This window comes from Copadichromis virginalis, linkage group LG9, assembly GCF_057382275.1.
Source record: "Copadichromis virginalis isolate Kocher_CV1m ecotype Utaka linkage group LG9, C_Virginalis_male_GT1.1, whole genome shotgun sequence".
In the NCBI taxonomy this organism is placed as follows: Eukaryota; Metazoa; Chordata; class Actinopteri; order Cichliformes; family Cichlidae; genus Copadichromis; species Copadichromis virginalis.
In genome coordinates this window covers 3,823,304-3,843,652 of record NC_140626.1, presented here as the reverse complement: position 1 = coordinate 3,843,652, position 20,349 = coordinate 3,823,304, and the positions used below count along the sequence as shown (strand labels likewise).

Sequence of the window (20,349 nt, the reverse complement as noted above, 5' to 3'; positions counted from 1 at the left end):
GATGGTGTGTGAGCTGATTAAACACAGATGCACATTTAATAAGGAGAGAGAACCGTGTACTTTAGTATATTTGAGTGTGTGTGTGAAAGCAGGCCTTTGTAATTCACAGTGTGAGATGCACGGATGCATTTGAGACGCTCACACGATTCAACAAACTGATTATGTAGACGTTCACAAAGTCATTACACAAAGCTTGAACTGTGACTGAATTCTGCTCTTATCTGTGCTTTGATGTTGCTCCAGTAACACCACCACTGTAAAGTAATTTGAAATCAAGTTTTAAACCCAGCCTCGCTGCCTGTGCATGCCATCGTAACCTGCCCCATCTGCTGCTCTGCCCCCTGCAGGCCAGTGCATCCTGTGTATGGTGGATGTGGTGCCAGTGAAGAACGAGGATGGCGTGGTGATCATGTTCATCCTCAATTTCGAGGTCATGACAGACGAGTCTCTCCGAGACCACAAACAGGAGCTGAACCACCGCCTGCCCACCTGGCTCGTCACAGGTAACCACGAGCGCAACGTTTGATGTTTGTCTGTTCTTCTCTGTGCTTTTCCTGTAACGTCACCGTTTACACAAAGACAAGAAAAGCATCTCTGACGCCCTTATGTGAATGCAGCTTTCGTTTCTGTTATTACACCACCGGTGTCAAACATAAGGCCCTGGGCCAGAGTTGGCCCAGCAAAAACTCAAATCTGGCCCACTAGACAGAAAGTGTGACGGTGTGACCCTTTGGGAAGTAAAAAACATTAATGTAAAAGTGACATGTGTAATTTGTAATTACTCTGTAACTGCAGTACAGTCGGGGTGATGAGCTACCACGACTTTTTCTTTCATTTCACCATTTTTTTCTTATAGTTTAAGTCCAGAGAATCACACTGACACATTTCTTGTACTGCAGCAGCGTTTGTTTAGCATGTGGAAAAATTAAAACTGTTTTCTTATATTTTGGCATCTCAGCTAAATTTGTAGTTGAACAGAAAGGGCAGCTTCACTTGTGTGTCCCCTAATATCACAATGTTGTGTATGTGGCCCGTGATGCACAATGAGACAGCGTGCTCCACACAGCTGATTGTGTTTTCTCTTTGGTTTAGTGAGGTATAAGTAGAGTGAGTGTCGTTTGTGGCTCAGTGTGGAACATTTTCGGGATGTATTGCTGCTTATTTAATTCCCATGTTTTTTAATCCAAATTGGACGTGATGCTCACTTTGCTTCACCTGGATCAACTGTTCATTCTGCCTTCCAGATAGACCAGGTGGTCCTGCTATTATTAGATGCTTTTGTTCTTGTAAATCCTGAATATTTGTGTTAGCTGTCGATCTATGCTCTTAATGTCCTAGAGGGATAACCCAGGGGAGCAGCATCTGGAATAGGACACAGCAATATCCGGAATCAAGTATCTCATAACTTTGTGGCTAAGCCCACATTTTAATCCGAGTTGCTGCCCCTGCATTCTGGTCGATTGGTTTTGCAGCTTTATTCTGAAGGCTGATGCATGTTTAGCTCTTTCTCTGTCCTAGCATGACGCCTACCACTGAAAACCTGCTCCAGCGGTTTGTGCTTGTCTCACTATTCTAATATAATACCCATTTCTGCCATATTGGAGGTGCACCTGTCACTCTCCAGGTTAATAGTCTTATCCCTCCTCCGTCTCACCACCAGGTCGCCCACGAGGCTTCAAGCTGCGTCTCCCCCTGCTGCGCTCCCTGTCCAACAGTAAAGCTTCTCTGGACGACGCAGAGGCCGGACACATCCCCACAGCAACGCCGGTGTCGCTACACCCAGAGGACCACCGTAGCCCCGAGTCCTTAGGTCTGGGGGAATTTCTGCCCCTCCCCCCACTGCCACCAAATCACCAGGAGAAGCTGAGTGGAAGCAGGTAGATGCTTGATTTCAACATTACTGCAGAGATGAACATGTTCACATTCTAAAATCACTCTAAAGTTAATTTCAGCTTTAAGCTACATGTTGCTGCAGACACTGGCTGCAAAGCTGCCAGCTGTCTGTGCCTCATCACCTCTGCTAACTCCAGTCACAGGGATTCATCTCTCGTGTTTATGGCCTTTTTGAGCTCATTGTGAAATTCTTTGACTTCAGTCAACAATGTCCAGTGTCCTGGCTGATTACCAGGACACTGGAGTCTCTCGGATCTGGAAATATTCGTTGTTTGTGTTTCCCAGGTCAGCGCTACAGAGTTGGCCTGAAGACCGCCAGGAAGACCAACGCACCTTATTGTGCTCTGAGCCTCCAGTAGCCGTTCCACCACATCAAACTCACGGAGCCCACCTGGTGGGTCCCCTCACCCATTCCACACCCTGCGTAGCACCCCACCACCGGCTCAGCCTCAACCCCGAAGGCTCGGCCTCCAACTGTTCTCTGTCGCACAGCCGCTCGCGAGAAAGCTTTCACAGCATGCGTCGCGCCTCCTCCGTAGACGAGATCGAGGCCATGAGGCCGGAATGGGATCGGAAGAACCGGCGGCCAAGCATCCGGCCGGCCAGCAGCAGCACCGGTGAGAAGGCGCAGGTGGGATCAAATGTTTTCCTGCTGGTTTTCTTACCTGATTGTTGAACTTCATTTGCATATTTCCAGGTGCAGTAAACAGCAAGTTGAACATACTGAACTCCACGTCAGACTCTGACCTCATGCGGTACCGCACCATTTCCAAAATCCCTCAGATCACGCTCAATTTTGTGGATTTCAAACCGGACCCACTCATTGCTCTGCCCTCGGGGGAGATGGACATCATAGCACCCTGCAAACTCATTGACCGGACACACAACGTCACAGAGAAGGTCACACAGGTAGGACACAGTCCATGTGCAGTGTGCCCGATGTCCAGCAGAGGCATTATTTTTGTGACATTTTGCCAGCCTGCATAAATCATCAAGGGCCTGCAAGCCATTTGCACTTGTTGTAAGTGTTTCGGGGCAAAAAGTGCTTGAGTGAAGGCCACTGACCGAGTTTCAAAGAGATGATGATGCTGAAAGGTGGTAGGCCAGTAATCTGCTTACTTCTAACAGTCCAGAGGCTAGGCATAAGCATGTACTTCTGCACACATGAAAAACTGTATTTTTTCACGTAATTTGCTTAAAAAGACGCAATAGACACCTGTACTGAACTTCTAAAGGCAGGACAGGCTCATCGGAGTCGTTGTTCTGCTGTGCTACCGACTGCTGCATTTACCAAGCAAGGCATCTCACCCCAGACCAGCTTCTTGTCTACTTTGGATGCAGTTGAGGATTGTTTTTGTTTGTTTTTAAACTCAGAGGATGATGATGAGCCTGTGAGCTGGGATGTGCCATCACAGATTACCTGTCCTTGGCTCACAGTGTGCTGAGTCTTTGAACTGCTATATAGACTTTACATATGCATATTTCTGCGTCCCAGTATGTGTTCTTACAGAAGTGACATCTTCATCTGATTGATATTTGCATAATAATCTGCTTTTTGTTAGCAAAGTAACGTTTTTATGTTTTTTTATTAACGCCTGAATCTCCTGCAAGATCCAGAGGGCTTTACTTCTATCGAAACGTTATCATGCTAAGGTGCAGCTGGCAAAATCAAAGGGTGTGTGTGTGTGTGTGTGTGTGTGTGTGTGTGTGTGTGTGTGTGTGTGTGTGTATACACGTGTATTAGCCAGTGGTGCAGTTATGATACAGTGCAGATGGAGAAAGCAGTACCAGCTGTGTGCTATTTATAGAGCTGTTAGAAGAAAGGAAAAATCACGAGGTGGTTTCATCAGCACATATATGTCTGACATCCGTGTAACCTCCCTCCTGCACGACTTTACTGAATGAGAAGAGAGAAGAAGAACAGCAGGGGGTCATGTGGAAGGAAAAGGAAATCCTACGAAACAAGAGCCCCTAATAACATCACATAGTTGCTGAGTGTTTTTCTATATTTGTTGTGAAGCCCCATACGTTCCCAAAAGTCCCCTAAAGAACTGCCTCCGCCTGCCCTCTGACCTCTGAACTGTGGAGTCCAGAGTCTGCTGTTTGTCAGTCTATTCAGGGATCAGTGTACCTTTAGACTCAGCTGAATGTACGACTGTGGTTGAGCTTTAAAGCTTCGGACTCTTCAGTCTGTGTGGCAAATGCCTGGCAAACAGGGCTTGTTGTGAGCAGAGCGCCTGCCTTTCCGGGCTGTGCCTGTAGATGGCAGCATCAAATAGGTGATGACAAGCGCAGCGATCCCTCGGAGCAGCAGAGAAGAAGATGCTGAACGGCAAACAAGGCTAAATAATTTACATGTTTCAAAAACATCTGATGTCCTGAGGAAGACCTCGTGCAGACATTCTGCACATTTATGAGCTGCACACACTCAAACTGACCTTCTGTATGGGGGTATAGAAGTGTGCTGACTGACGTATTACGCAGTTTAAACAGTGGACAGATATTTCAGTAGTGAAGCATGAGACGATTCCCTGAAAGCAGAAGTCTTTTTGGGGGACAAACATGTACAATGCAGCGATGCTCCTGGCCTTGGTGACTATAGTCATGTGTCATAATGAACAGTTATTTAACTTACTATTTAACTAACTAACTAGACTACAACACCCATACAATATACCCATACCTGCGCGTGTATGCTTCAGACACACCACAGGCAGCCGCACACACAGCAGGCTAAACTCACTCACACCCTGCAGCTCTCTGATACCCAGAGCTACTCACACATGCTGGCTCTTGACTCGGCGTCCTGTCACTCCCGTCTTAGAGACTTAGAGGGTTTTATTGTCATTGTGCAGTTTCTTGCACAGCAGATTTGGGTAGCTGGACCACAAAGGTGCAAAAGTAGAGAAGAGAAAACAATCTACAACGAGGGAAAAACATAAAAAGCAATATATATGTATACATATGTGTGAGTGAACGATATACATGGTGTATGCATAAGAAACACTGAAACAGAAACATTGTGGGGCTGCATAGAAGGGCAGTTATATAATATAATAAATAAATAAATACAATTATTGACATTAAGATATAAATGGAGCCATGGATGGCACACAGCAGCAGAGCTGTAGGACCCATCATTACTATCTCCTAAAGATCTTACCGAAGAAATATAGTTTGTTGTGTAGTCGTGTTATTGTGATGTTAGGGAGACGTGTGCAATCAACGCTTTTAAGGCTGATGGATTTTTCTGTTTCCACTCCAGTGTTTTTAAAAACAAATGCAAGAATTGTGTTTCGATTATGTGGCATCGCAGAAGTTGTAATTCTTTGTTGAAGTGGTGATGACTTTTGCGCCTGTCATTATTTACTACACAGTGTGTCGCATTTACTTTCTCCCATTCTATGTGGCAGCGTTGTAAGTGTGTCAGAAACCCCACAGTGGGGCGACAAACTAGATTTCTGCCTCTTCTCTCCTTTGCAAATTGCAGCATTCTGCATTTTCTGATAAAGAAATGACTTGTGTCACTCCCTCATGAGAAGTCCACGGAATAAATGCGTATGTGTGTGTTACTGATGAAGCGTCTGTTTAAAGCTATGATGAGGAAGTTGTTTTGTTTCTGATGAGCCACCGATCTCTGAAAGAGTGAGGTTGCAGTACTAAAACCCATTTTTCTACATTTCACAAGTCTTACTGTTCATATTAAACCATAAAAAGCGAAGTGTGGCTTCTTGGAGCTCTGCTGGTCTTTGCAGGCCAAACAGTGATGCGCAGGTTCACTTCCAAAGTAGAAACAGAGTGGGAGAGATGTGCAATGTAATGCTTTAGAGGATTACGCAGCACATGCAGCTGAGCTCAGCTTCCACTGGAAGTGTTGTGTGGATAGTAGGGCTTGTTGGTATAACCTTCACATTGTATCGTGATAATTCGAGGAAACTATATGACTTTTACACTATAGAAGCAAAAACTGAATAATGTTCTGACTGCAGCTTGCAGGCAGCAGCATTTATCGGTGCAAACAAAACAAAAGGTGTTTTCCATCCTTCTCTATCAGTGAGAGCGCAGCAGCTAACTCAGACTGTGACTCCACAAGGTGCCAGCAGCAGCACTGCAGTGCAACAGTCATGACACGCCATAAAGCGTAAAGTAGTCTGGGTAGTTTTTAAATGTTTTGTTTTAGTTTCCTGGGAGTACGGCATCACTGTTTAACACTTTTACTAAAGCAACCTGCTAACCCTGTAACTGTTCAACACTGCAGCACAATAGGAGCATGTTATAAAACTGACGTTGCTTTTTAACCAGCATTCTGCACTTTAATACTGTGAAGAATGAGCAATGCTGAACGACACACATGTGTGTCTTTCACAAACTCTGCAACATTTGAAAATGGCCGATGCTATATATGCAGTCAGAGAGAGGTTGTGAGCCAGTAGTATATACCCTGTATATGAACGTCTTGCAGCTGGATTAATGCAGGTTGAACTGCACACTTTAGCTCTTATGGATATAATAACTTTTACCCATAAGAAGTGTTTTTAAAAATGAGGTGACATTTGTGCAAGATTTTTGCTGAGCACCGTGGTGGAAAAACTGTGGAGTGACAAAAATAGTCTTAATTAAAGTGATTTATTTGGTGCGTTTGTCTGAGCCAGCTTAGGCTCCAATGTTTTACTGGAATATATTTCTGCAGACAAACACGCACATAAATCAAGGAACCCTAATCAACTTAGTCATTGTTGGTGGTAATGGTCTCAAACTCTCTGTGTGCCATAATCCATGTTTCTCCTGTGTGTGAAGCCAGCGTGAGCTCTGAGCTGTGCTGCACAGGGAGCATGAATATAGGGCACTGGATGTATACTGCTGTTACAGACTGACATATTCCATCAATAAGCTGATTTTGCAGAACATGAGGAAAGGAAAAGTTGGGATGGGTATTGATACAGTGTGTGCCTCGTCTTCTGTGCCTTCAAAGTGCTTAATATATAAGTGTATGTACTGAAACACTGCATGCATGTAACATTTACAGATATTGATTCTGTAAAGTTGCTTGCACAGACTGAGGAAGTTATGGTTCAACAGCCAGAGGTTGTCTCTGCAGGTGAGCTTGCGGCAGAACCTCATGGCATCTACAGGTGTGTTTCCTGTGTGACGACAGTCCTTTAAAAACAACCATGAAGGCTTCTGAAGAGATTAGTGTCCATCCCTGCTTAAGTATTAAGTTAATGAGAACCACAGAGGGTTCAAACAAAGATGAACGTTTCCTCAGTGGAAAACATGCTTCCCTCTTCTCTCAGCTGAGTTTGATTCACCAGCTGTCTTCACGGGTGGTGGTTCGCTGATCTGATTGGTTAAGTGCCACCTGTGATACAGCAATAGACAAAAGGTGTCTCCCATTACCTGCCAAAACATCCCACATAGTTCTGTGTGCAAAACCATCTGGAGTGTCAGGCAGTAGGCAGGCTGTGCATTTGTCCACCGACTGGACAAGAACTAAGTGAGCATATTCTCTTCTATTTTTGTTTTTGCTGTTCCACACATGCCAGGGCATCAATCCTATTTTCTAACACTGGCTTTAAAAAGTGGCACATAGACATCCTTTGACAGCTGCAGTGGGCTCAACCCACTTACAGCAGCTGAAATGCTTTAGAGTTGGATGCTGTGTTATAAAACTACTGCAATGTCACAGTCGAGCTTTAATTATGCATCAGGAACAATCTGCCGCAAACTTAAAACCATGTTTTGTTAAGATTAAAAGTAAACCAGGGGCTTTGATCAGAGTTAGATTCCCTGCATGCCCCTGCTCTGTTTGTTAGTGCACACTGTGGCTCTGCTCCCCGTTGTTGCATTAATTAATTCCCTATTAGTCAAAGTCTGATGATGAACATTTGCATAGGGTCATGAGTATGCATTAGCTCTCTGAATAGCGTGTGGCATGAATGATTTTAAAGCAGGTATTTTTAGTAGGACCACATATTTTTTGCTTAGAAAGCACCGAGCACTGGGGGGTGGGGGGTACTCTAATGTGGCTCTGCAGTTGTTTTGGTGAGAGATGCACCTCTGGCAAAGTCCCACAGCAGGGTTACGTCCTTTAAATAGGACAGAAGTGAGGGGTTATAGCAAAGTGTTACTGAGCCGTACGCTTTTCTTTTAACATCTGCAGCTGTTGTTTACGATTGATAGCCATTATAAAACCTTTTATATTGAATACACTTTATTCTGCACACACTGTATACATCCCTTTACCGTCACCACGTGTTTGTCATAGAACCATCGTCGGAGGATAGGTTGTGCTGTGCAGCAATTAAAAGAAAAAAGACTCTGCAAACATCGGATTTAGTAAGTGTTGGATAGCTCAAACAATCCTCATGTTTGCAGACATTTGCAGTGCCCTGTCTCTTCTTGAGTTAGGTTATCTTTATCATTTGGGACCAGTTTTTAAATTCCAACGTCTTAATAATTGGGTGAGAAAAGCACATGCCTGAGCGTCCCAGTATCTGTCAGTTAAATGGGCTAGAATAGAGTCTGGAAGCATGTGACACACTGTAATTTAGCCACCTGCTCAGCGGCTCTGCCTCAATGCCTCAAACTGATGGAGTGCTTCCTCCATGTGAGTTTAGTGACCCACAAAGAAACAAAGAAGCATGTTGTCAGTCTCTTGAAGAACGTGAATCAAACAAAAGGATTGCCTCCAGACCTTTCCTGGTGTGTGTCAGGAGTGAGGAGTTTCTTTGAGTGTGTGACTGTAGATGTACACAGTGAAAATAATTCAGCTTTGCTTTGGAATTAGGATTTGTTATCCATCCATTGATTATCTTCCAATTTTCCAAAGCCAGGTTGCAGCGGCGGCAGACTAAGGCCTGAGTTAGAGCCTGTGGTATCACCTGCACAAGTGGCTGACATCATCGACAGCATTTATGCCTGTGCAAGGTGCATTATGTTTTAATTACCTTGTGGTCATGCCCCGAATTTTTATATGCAGCAGTAACTGCAAATAAAACACCAGGTCTGGGACTTTTTCCTCCTATTCTTTGTTGTAGTCCGGGGGGGAGAGAGAGAGAGGGGGGCGGGTTTTAAGGGCAAGCAAGTTTTTTCACTTTTCTGTGTATTCACATTCATTCCGATAGTTTCAGAAATCCTTATAACTCCTTATATAGAGACAATGATTGTTTGATTGATTAATTGTAATCAGACATGCATAGGAGGAGCAGATGGGTGTGAACAAGCCAATCACAATAGTTGCATCAATGCAACGTGTAGTTACATTTGTACGGAGATGCAGATCTGGTGATGCCGTAACTAAGCATATGTTTTCAGAGGCTTTGTGGTTACAACTTAGTCCTGACATAGATTTCCCACTGATCCTGAGATATACAATCTCTCCAGCAGGTTCTGGGTCTACTCCCCCAACTGGCTCCTTTCAATACACTGGAGCAGAGGCTCTAATCCAAGCTCTGGATGCCTGAGGTCCTCACTCTGTCTTTAACGCTGAGCCAAGCCACCCTACAGAGGAAATTCATTTTGGGTGCTTGCATTCCTTACTTTTTCAGCCTTTGCCAAGATTTCATGGCCATAGTAAGGATTGGGATGTAGACGATCTGATAAATTGAAAACTTCGCCTTTTGGCTCAACTCTCTCTTCACCGTGACAATTCGTGCATTAATGCTGACATGAAGACGACCCAAGTTTAGCATAAACCTCCAAACCTCCAGTTTATGAAAAGCAAGCATCCTCCTCACACCTGCTACTTTGAGATCCTGTCCTTAAAAATCAAACAGAATTATAGAGAAGGAGCAACCATTAAGGAGTCCAACACCAACTGAAAACATGCTTAATGTTATGTCACAGACATGGACAGCTCTCACTTTTGTTATACACGGGCCTGGTGGAAGTAATGGTCCCAGAACCCCATATTCTTGCCCCCAGAGAAACTGGTCATCAGTCTTCTCCATGTCTAAAAAATCCACAGAGACATGGAGATTATAAAACTCTATCCGAACTCTCCACTAGAGCCTCCTTTCCAGCACCATGGAGAATCTTTCCCTTGGAGGATGAGGGTGATGTGTTGGCCTCGATGACCTTATAACAACAGGTCCTGCCAACCACCTCAGCAGTGGAAGTCTCTGCTCTCAACTTCCCTTCGGATACAAGATGCCAGATGGAAGATGTGGCAGCTAAAAACCCTACAGACATGGGCTTCCGCCAGCTGTTTCCAGTTCAAACAAACAAGTACTGAGTACGAAGTTTGTCTGGCAACCTTTCCCACCATCAGATTTCACTTGCCACTAGGTCACAGGTGTCGAACTCCAGGCCTCAAGGGCCGGAGTCCTGCAGGTTTTAGATGTATCCTTGATCCAACACAGCTGATTCAAACGGCTAAATGACCTCCTTGACATGTCTTTAAGTTCTCCAGAAGCCTGGTAATGATACTAATCATTTGATTCAGGTGTGTAGACCAAGAGTGAGATCTAAAACCTGCAGGACACCGGCCCTCGAGGCCTGGAGTTTGACACCCCTGCACTAGGTGATGATCTGTAGCCAGCTGTGCTCCTCTCTTTCATGATCCCACCTAAAGACTCCAAGAATACCAGGTAAACATCTAGCTGATGTTTGTTTGCTGCCCAGAGAAAACTCCACAACGAGCTCTCAGCCGGGGGCTTGAGAGTATCCCCGTACCAAGTGGCGGTCGAGCCTATTTGGTGCCCTGGGCGAACACTCCCTCTGACCACCCCCCCCCCCCCCCCCCCCCCTACACACACACACACACAGAACATATTAAGGATTGTACATTAACATAAAAGGCTACCACAGCCATCATAATTCGTCATACAATGAGAACAGGACAAATCAACAACTGACGATGACTAATTAATATTGAAATCTGTAACATAATGTGATGTTTGGAGTTTAGTTTGTTATTGTTACTATTTTTACCATTTCTTCTTGGAGTAACTGTAACCCACATTATTTCCTTAGAGATTAATAAAGTATTCTGATTCTGATTGTTTCAGGATGACCTGCCATCATCCAATCACACATCTGCTTACCTGCATCTGTTGTTTCTCCTCCTCTTCTTTTCTCTTTTTTCTAAACTGAGCACCTGATGACTTTTCTTGTCCATCTTCCACTGGTTTTAATTTTGCACTCCAGTATGAACACCCATCCCCTACAACCTACACCTTAGTTCACAGATTCACTTTGTCTATGGTTTATTTCTGGGATTTCACACAACCCAGGATTCAAATCATGAATACATGATGGGCTTGGATTTACATCATTATGAATGAAATGTGCTCTATTTGGAAGCAGCCGGCCCCCCTCCCCTTTCGACGGCTTGTGTGAGACTTTAAATCATCAAACTGTAAATTTTAAATTGTTATTGATCCTTTACCCCGAGTCCTAAAGCGTATATTTATTTTCTTACTCTTCTTATATTTATTGTTTGTTTACTTGCACTGCTGTAACTGGAGCCTCGTCTCTCTATATGCTGGACTGTCTGTAGCGGAGATGACAATAAAGTTTACTTTGACTTCAGCAGCGAGCAGGTGCACCGAGGGCTCTCGCGCTCACTTTTCGCGTACAGAATTTCGAAAAAACATCGGTGCAAATTATAAGTCTGTATCATGATGTCTGGTGTTTTTGTTGGTTTGTTTTTATTTTCGTTTTATTTTGCGAGTTGATTATTAGATGCTGCTCCAGCCAGCCAGAGAATCTCCCGCCGCCCCGCCCTCTCCTCCCTGTACCGCCAGCAGCAGGCGCACCTCGCAAACGCAGGGCGCCCTTGCTCACAGCAAATGGGCGATAGAAAACCGATCGGTGCCTGTGCCATTCCCGATATGCGCTGGCTGACGTCGGGGCAGCATGAGTACGAGCAATTTTTTTTTTTTTTTTGTGTCGATGCCCGCGATGCCGCCCCCCACCACGATATAGATGGTAATACTCCACCTCCTAGCTCAGGTTCCTTACCTAGCCAAGTGCTTTGACTGCTCAGAGTAGAAAAGCACCATATAAGAACCAGTCCATTTACCATTACCTGCCAGCAAGCTGATGGTCCTTGTTCCAGAAACCAGTCTGCAGTGTTGAGGGTCTACTTGCCTAGCTCACCAACTTTGCATACCAGCCAGTTAACACTCCACTTGAGCCCAATGCCCCTCCATGTGGGTGGTGGGCCCACAGGTTGTTGGATCCATATTATTTCTTTCTCTGCCCGACCAAGCCTCACGGACACAGGCCTGGCCAACAGATGCTCGCCTTTGAATGCTCCTCTTAGGCTACGTCCACACTAGCCTGGATAGATTTGAAAATGCCGTTTTCGCCTGAAAACGCTCCACGTCCACACTAACGTTTTCAGACGTTTTCACAGAGTTGTGCGTCCACATCAAAACGGCCGAAAACGCTTACATTCCAGTCCTGTGCATGCGTGAAACGCAAGACGATGAGACCTGCCTCATTTCTGTTTGAATTTGAGGTGAGCTATTGTATCGACACCTTGTTGTACTAAAATTGATCCTTCCAATTAAATGAACCTAATTAATTCCACAGTTTAATTTAATCTGTCTGCCTTTTTCTGCCATCTCTGAAATATTAGGAGGATCAATCGACCAGTGGTAATTACAAAGCTCATATGAGCTCTTTATGACCTCCTGTCAGGTGTTTGAGAAACAGTGAGTCTAACTATTATCCCGTTTTCTAGTAATGAATCCATGAATTATTGTTGGAACAGGAGTAGAGTGTCATGGTGACTTTGAGGATGTTGTCTGTGCTTAACAAATGTGCTCATTCTCAGGCACATAATCTATACGAGAGTAATCTATTTCCCCCTCCTGCTGGTGAGAACCACCTCATTCAAACAACATTAGAGAGACATTGATTTGGCTATTTGTAACGCTCTATAAAACATTAGCTGCTTTCAAGTAGATTCTTGTGTGCCTTAGAGATAACACGACGACACATTTGAAGGTGGAAAATTTTACTCAACTTAAGGTGAAACGGAAATTTCTGCCAGCAAGTTTCACTTCAGTTAATTTATGGATTTAAACTAAATAATCAAATAATGATAAAATATTATGTAGAGATAATATGTCAGAAGGGGTCTGAAAAAGTTTTTTTTTAAAAGAAAACAAACAAACAGAAAAATAGGAACAGTTTTACTCCAAAACTCGAGCGAACACATTATCAGCCAGATCCCTTCCTGTCCGGGTGTATCTGCTCAGCAGGGATTGGCTAACTGAATCAGTCTCATTCACACCCAGGCAGGAAAGCTTCCCAATCTGTTTCCACTCTGATTGAATGCCTTTTACCTTTGTTGGCAGGCTACACACACACACACACACACACACACACACACACACACACACACACACACACACACACAATATCAATGGCAGACTTTGAAAGCCAGGTGGCATGACAGAGGAAGTGAAAAAGAAGGTTCAGAGAAACCTGGAGAGACCGTGGGAGACCAAAGTGATACTGGGAAAGAAGAGAGGCTGGAACATGAAAGGAAATCCAAGGAAAAAAGGGAAGACAAAGCAGACTGCTGAAGGGAAAGGAACACTGGAACTCACAGCTCACAGGGGGGAAACAAAATAAAGAAAAGAAAGAAATGCATCTGACTAATAAATCCAGGAATCTATCATTTCTCTTCATCACATAAACCAATGATGCACTCTTCTTGAATAAAAACTTCCCCTGCATAGTAATAATATATCTGCATGCTATACCCTTCCTAGAAGGCACATTAATGCTCCTCCAGCAATTGTAGTGAGATTTGTAAACCGTAAACACAAAGTTGACTTGCTGAGGCGGTCCAGCCTTTTGAGAGGAAGCCGAGTATATTTGAATGAACATCTTACAAAAAGAAATGCAGATATTGCGAGACAAGCTCGCATATTACGGAAGGAGAAAAAGACTCAAGCAACCTGGATGAGGAACTGTAAAGTGATGATTAAACTTAATGGAACAACAGAAGAAGCCAAGGTTATAACGATTAAGGATCTGGAGGAACTGGACGTTTATACGAGATAACATTTCAAGATAGGCAGACGGTTACGACCTATCACGGATATGAGCTTAAAAACAATTAGTTCATCCTTTACCAGAACAGATGCTACTTCAGGTGGAAAAGGACAAGAGGAAGTTGTAAATTGGACATGGAAGAAGAAAAGATCAACTTAAAATATGTCGATAAATAAATGTGCGATTGTTAAGGATCCCTTTCTTTTTTGAGGTCAATAGATATTCTTAGAATAATAGACTCAGATCATAAACCATGATTTTGAAGCAGGTATTGGCCCTGAAAGGAACGTGCTTTATACAATTAATGTCACATGTGAATATTATACAGAGGAGCAATTCAGGGATAAGGTTGAAATAGCTAATACATTTTCATTCATTCATATTCATTGCAGACGTTTTGCTTCGATTAAAGATTTTCTGTATAGTTTGAGAGGCAGGTTTCAAATAATTGCTCCGTCTGAAACATGGTTAGATGAGAAGAGGGGGTTTCTGTATCGAAGGGTACGATTTATACTTTGCAAACAGAACTAAGAAGAAGGCAGGAGGGGCGGCACTTTTTGTTAATTGTGATTTGAAATGTAAAAACGTTGAATATATGTCTGTGGCTATAGACGATGTAAGGGAGTCTGTGACAGTGGAGTTGGACATAGAAAGAAGAAGTAATATAATTGTAACGTGCATATATAGGAAACCAGGGTCACAGATTGAGTTATTTACAGAAGCAGTAGAAGACTCATTGAGTAAGGCTAAGGGAAATAAGACTGTATGTTTGTGTGGTGATTACAATATTGATCTTTGTAAAGAGGCAAATGATAAGGCTGCGTCAGATTCTTTGAATTATTACTTGGTAAGGGATTTTATCCTTTAATTATAAAGCCGAGTAGAATAACAGATAAATCAGAAACACTAATTGATCATATTTTCATTAATAGTTTGGAGAGTAATATTATGAGTGGCCTCATCATAAATGATATAAGTGATCATCTACCATCTTTTTTATTTTTGATTTAAATATGAAAAGAAAGGAAGAAGTTGGTTTCATGAGTCACAGAAGGTTAAGAAATAACGAGGCAATTAAGTTCAGACAAGATCTCATGGAAGTGGACTGGATTATGTTAATGAGGTCGACGTTGCATATGGAGCTTTTAAATACTTACTTGGCCTTGTATGATAAACATTGTCCACTGGTATCATTTAAGTATAAGAAAAAGAATAAGAATATGAAACCTTGGATAACTAAGGGTCTTGCAAATGCGTGTAAGAGGAAAAATAATTTATATAGGGACTATATAACACAGAGAACTAAGAATGCGGAAATGAAATATAAAGTTTATAAAAATAAGTTGGTATTTGTAATATTTTTAAAGAAGTATTAGGTAACAAGAACACACCCTCAGATCGGCCTATTTATTTCTTTAAGAATAATCAAGTTGTCGATGACAAGACTGAAGTAGCAAACGAATTCACGTCCTTTTTTGTAAATGTTGGACCCACTTTAGCAAATTTAATTAGGAAAAATGACGACCCAGAATATGAAGCCTGGAAAGGAGAAAGGCGAGTGGTTAATTCTATATTCTTGGCTGATATTACCATAAAAGAAATCATAGCAATTGTAGAAAACTTTAGAAATAAAAAATCTACTGACTGTGATGGTATAGACATGGTTATAATTAAAAAGACTTTAGACTGTATAAGTATTCCTCTTTGCTATATTTTGAATCTCTCGTTACAATCAGAAGTATTTCCTGAAAGAATGAAAGTGGCAAAAGTGACCCTCATATAAATCAGGAGATAAGCGTAGTTTTAACAACTATAGGCCAGTGTCTCTTTTGTCACAGCTTTCAAAGGTGCTTGAAAAACTCTTTGCACAAAGACTTGATAGTTTTATTGAAAAAAATCAACTAATAAATGGAAATCAATTTGGATTTCGTAAAAATAGATCAACGGCATTAGCATTGTTGACTTTCATTGAGGATATTTCATCTGCAACCCATAATAACAAATATACAGTGGGGGTATTCGTTGATTTAAAAAAGCTTTTGACGCGTTACAACATTATATTTTGATTTCTAAATTGTATAACTATGGTGTGAGAGGAGTGGCATTGAATTGGTTAAGGAGTTATTTAGAAAATAGGTCGCAATATGTACATTATCTCAGCAACACCTCTGAAAGATTGAAGATTGTATGTGGCGTTCCTCAAGGTTCTGTTTTGGGACCTAAACTTTTTAATTTATATATTAATGATATCTGTGACGTATCAAAAAGGTTACATTTTATTTTATTTGCAGATGACACAAATTTTTATTGCTCTGGAGAGAATTTGAAAGATTTGGTTGAAATTATGACTTCTGAGATGTTAAGATTAAAAAAATGGTTTGATGTAAATAAATTATCTTTGAATCTGACAAAAACGAAATTCATGATATTTGGCAATCGTGTAAAGGAGGAAGAAGTCATTATGTCCATTGATGGAGAATTGATTGAAAGAGTTACTGAATTTCGCTTTTGGGTGTAATAGTAGATGAAAATTTGACGTGGAAATCACATGTTGAGTATATTAGAAAGAAGATGGTTAAAAACATTTATATTTTGGGAAATGGAAGAGATTTATTAGACTATAAAACAATGCGCATTTTATGTTTTTCACTGTTTTTCTCATACTTTAGTTACTGTGTGGAAGTTTGGGGGAATACATATGAGAATACTACAAAACCTCTAAACTTATTACAGAAGAAAGTGATACAAATGATTCATAACGTTAAATATAGAGAACATACAAATAAATTATTTATAAAATTGAAATGATTAAAATTAGGCGATTTAGTGAAACTACGCACACTATTAATTATGTTTAAGGCTAAAAATAATATTTTGCCTTTTAAGTTACAAAGAGTATTTTTAACGTGTTCGAGGAGAGAAGACAGCAGAAGGAAATTTCATTTTAAGCATCAGCTAGCTAGGACAACAAAGATTAATGAGTCCAGCGGTTAGGAGTATACGACTGTGGAAGTCTCTTCATTATAATTTAAAGAGTTGTATAAATTTACATTGTTTTAAAAAGTGTTACATGCTTAAAACGATAACTCAATATGAAGAATGTGAATGAAATTGGAGTTAATTTAATAAGGATCCATTATTTTTTGCCTCGTTTATTTTATTTACTCATCTTTTCTCCTTGTTACTATGTGGAGTGGTACGTTCTGATTGGAAATGTGTTGTTAGGATAAATGTTAATGTTAGTTTGTTCCTTGAGTTTTGGTGCCCGCTTGCAAAATAAGTTGGATTGTAGATGGGGGCGGGGTTTAATATGAATATTTTCTACTTCCTGCTTTACTGATAGACAGTGTGGTTGGTTTGTCTGAAAGAACTAACTGTGGAAACTGTTGTACCAAGTGTGAAAGAAATAAATGAAATGAAGAATCTCACAGTCAGTTTAAGCCACACCTCCACCTATTAAATGACGGTGCTTATGCTCACCTGCAGTGCTGCTTGTTGTCCCACCCTTCCACCACCCAAGCACCCACCTTAGTTTCTGGGGGGGTATTTACTCATCAGTCCCCAACTTGTTTATGCCGCGTGTTTGTGGTGAGTGATGAACTCTGGGCTTGGATGCCAAACTCCAACTGTATTCTGTTTCTGTGATTAGTCAACTGAACCACCAGATGTGGTAATATGGGAACATCTGTAAGTTACAGATGCACCACCCATCACCAACTGTGGAAACCAGTGCAGTGAGATAAATTCACAGTTACAAACCACAAACAACCCAGTCTCGGATGGTTATGCGAAGCTGCCGTGTAGCGTTGGCTCTGCTCACCTAATCCGTTTTCTGTTAATTGTAGTGACGCATACACATGCTTAGTGAATGCATCCTCTTATCAACACTGTACTGTATCTGGATACGTGTGTGAACGTATTTTCCACAGCAGCAGGAATGTAACCTCACAGTGCAACAGAGGAATGATGTCATGCCACACAGTCTTCATCCTTCTCTGCTTCACCTCGTCTTATTTCTCCACAAATCCTCAGCGTACGTCACATCCATCCTCACTTTCTTACTACTTCTGTCATTTCTCTCGCTTCTCCTCCCATTATTTCTCTCCTTCCTGTTCTTTTCTCTGCTTCTTTTTCTTTTTATCGTCCCCTTTCTGGTCTCTCCTCTGCTTTCTGTCTCCATGACCCATTTCCTTGGCCCTGGCCCCATTAATCACAGTGTTGTGGGCTTGGCCTGCCCGCCGCCCTGCCTGGCTGCCCTTCTTCATCATAGCAAGTAATTGAATCAGAGAGGACTCAAGGTCCCGACAATATGCAGCCATTGATTAGCCTGTCATTTACCCTGCTTACGTATGACCTAGTTACTTTTTTGACTTGGACGCAAGAGCTGATGTGGTGTGAATATCTGTCTGATGGCTGAGATCTGTCTATATTTGCCAGAGCAAATGACTGTCTGACTTGAAAAGGTGCCCTTCCATCTCGTGCTATTGCAATGCTACAATATGCTGTGTTATCTGGATCTGGGAAAACAAGGTGCATGATAAATAAAGGAGGGGAACAAGGCAGAGGGGCGTGCTAAATATACTAATGGAAGAAATGCATAAAAGCATAAAGAACGTAAAAAGAATAAAACGCAGGAATAAACAGACATTTAAAGTCTTGGAGTAAAAGAGCTTAAACTCCATGATCTGCTGTATGTTAAATTACTTTTTTCTTCTGCACTCTTAATTATGCTGTTTGTTATGAGCAGACTTGCTGTTGTGCAGGGAACACAAATGAAATGCTTTGTCACACACGTTTCAGTTCATCAAGGACCATTTTTCCCGCAGTTTCACCTCCATTAAAGTACTGTGACCTGTACATTTCACTTCAGTCATCGTGCTACGGTAACTACGACTAAGGCTGCAGACGCGCTGTTTCAGTCTATGGTTTTGGTCTTTCTTCAAAGCCACCGAGGAGTTTACAGATATCAGATCTTCTATCAGCTCATTGTGTCACTGCAAACGCTTATCTTACAATCTGCGAGGTCACAGTTTGTAAGATAAGAATAACAAGTAGCAGCCAAATCGTATGAACAACTTCTAGACCTCTGTTCAGAATGGTTTACCTGCGGAGACGAAAGAAGGATTTAACAGCATTAAAGCCCAGATATTTTAGTCTGAGCAGCTTTACATTGCTGTGATGACGCGAGTTTTAAAGCTTTGTGGAAAAGCTGACGCAGTCTGTGTTGGGTTTGAGGAACAATAACACAAATTTGAAGTGCAGTAAAAACAGCAGCAAGTGTATTTTCCCTCTTAAAACCCATTTTAATATAGCTGATATATTGCTGAATATAACTATTTTTTATTTATGTGGATAATGTGTAGCATTTATGTCGTTGTTTAACTGAGATTTTTGATCAAAATGTTACTTTGTTTCCAAAAAAAAGATACTTTTTCATAACATGTAGACATGTTCATACTGTCATCATTAGTAGATCCCCATTCATCATCCAGTGTGTGAATGAGTTAGTAAGAAACATTATTTTAAATAGCTCCATACAACATTATTATCATTTGCATCTTCAGATCAGTGTCTGACCTTACAGCAGAAGTACGATGTGATGTAATATCTGAATTATTATGCTGACAATACACAGCACACTTGTAAGGATCAAAGTTTGTCTACACCCAACAAAATTATATTAGCATTCAATCAACACTTCAAGCTTTTCTTTTTGTTGTTACAAACCGGATGAGAGAATGGAGCACACACACGTGCTACCACACACGTGCTACCACACACGTGCTGGTGGAGGTCATAGAAATAGACCTCGTTCCCTGTGGCTTCTCTTTTGCGTCAGTAAATTTAAATCTCAAGCTTTCAGTCATTTTAGTTCTCGCTTGCTTAAGATTCTCCCAATTTCATGCCTTCCACAATCGATTTTGCTCACCACCCCGCCTGGGAAATGGTTGCGTCCGGTTCGAGTTAGCGGGGTAGTCGGGGACCCACCTCGGACCGATTCATCAAAGGGCACAGAGGGGGCAAGGCGGGGCGAGAGAATGGGCTCATCTCGGGAGGCAGTCGAGTGAACCGAGGAAGGCACCGAGGTGCTCTGTCACTGACACACACAGGCACACACTGACACACACTGACACACACAGGCAGACTGTGATGTTCACCCCCACAGTCCAGTCTGTAGCTGCTTCCCCTGCTTTGCTGCATATAATCACTACAGTAAAAACTATTGGATTAGTCTGACTCCGCCTATCTGAAGTTATCCAAGTGTTGCTCTTTGAGGCAATTCGCTCTCTTCATTATGACTGTTGTGTTAAAGTCTTGTAGCGTGCACCAGGTTTTTATCTTTCTATATTAATACTCTTGTTGTTTAAAGAAGACTTTGCTGAGTATGGAGCAAACAACGTAGTTCTTGTCTCACAACAAGAATACGACTCTTGTAGTGTG

At 42.0% G+C, this 20,349-nt stretch overlaps 1 protein-coding gene across 1 annotated transcript in view; it reads left to right on the top strand.

Moving 5' to 3' along the window:
• Window positions 1-356: 356 nt before the first annotated feature.
• Window positions 357-20,349, top strand: part of kcnh2b (potassium voltage-gated channel, subfamily H (eag-related), member 2b) — a 120,910-nt gene continuing 100,917 nt past the window's right edge. The window contains exons 1-4 of the mRNA XM_085467455.1: window positions 357-503; window positions 1,661-1,877; window positions 2,179-2,510; window positions 2,591-2,802. Of these exons, the coding sequence (XP_085323581.1) occupies window positions 365-503; window positions 1,661-1,877; window positions 2,179-2,510; window positions 2,591-2,802 (900 nt within the window). The 5' untranslated portion in view covers window positions 357-364. The remainder of the gene's footprint in view (window positions 504-1,660; window positions 1,878-2,178; window positions 2,511-2,590; window positions 2,803-20,349) is intronic.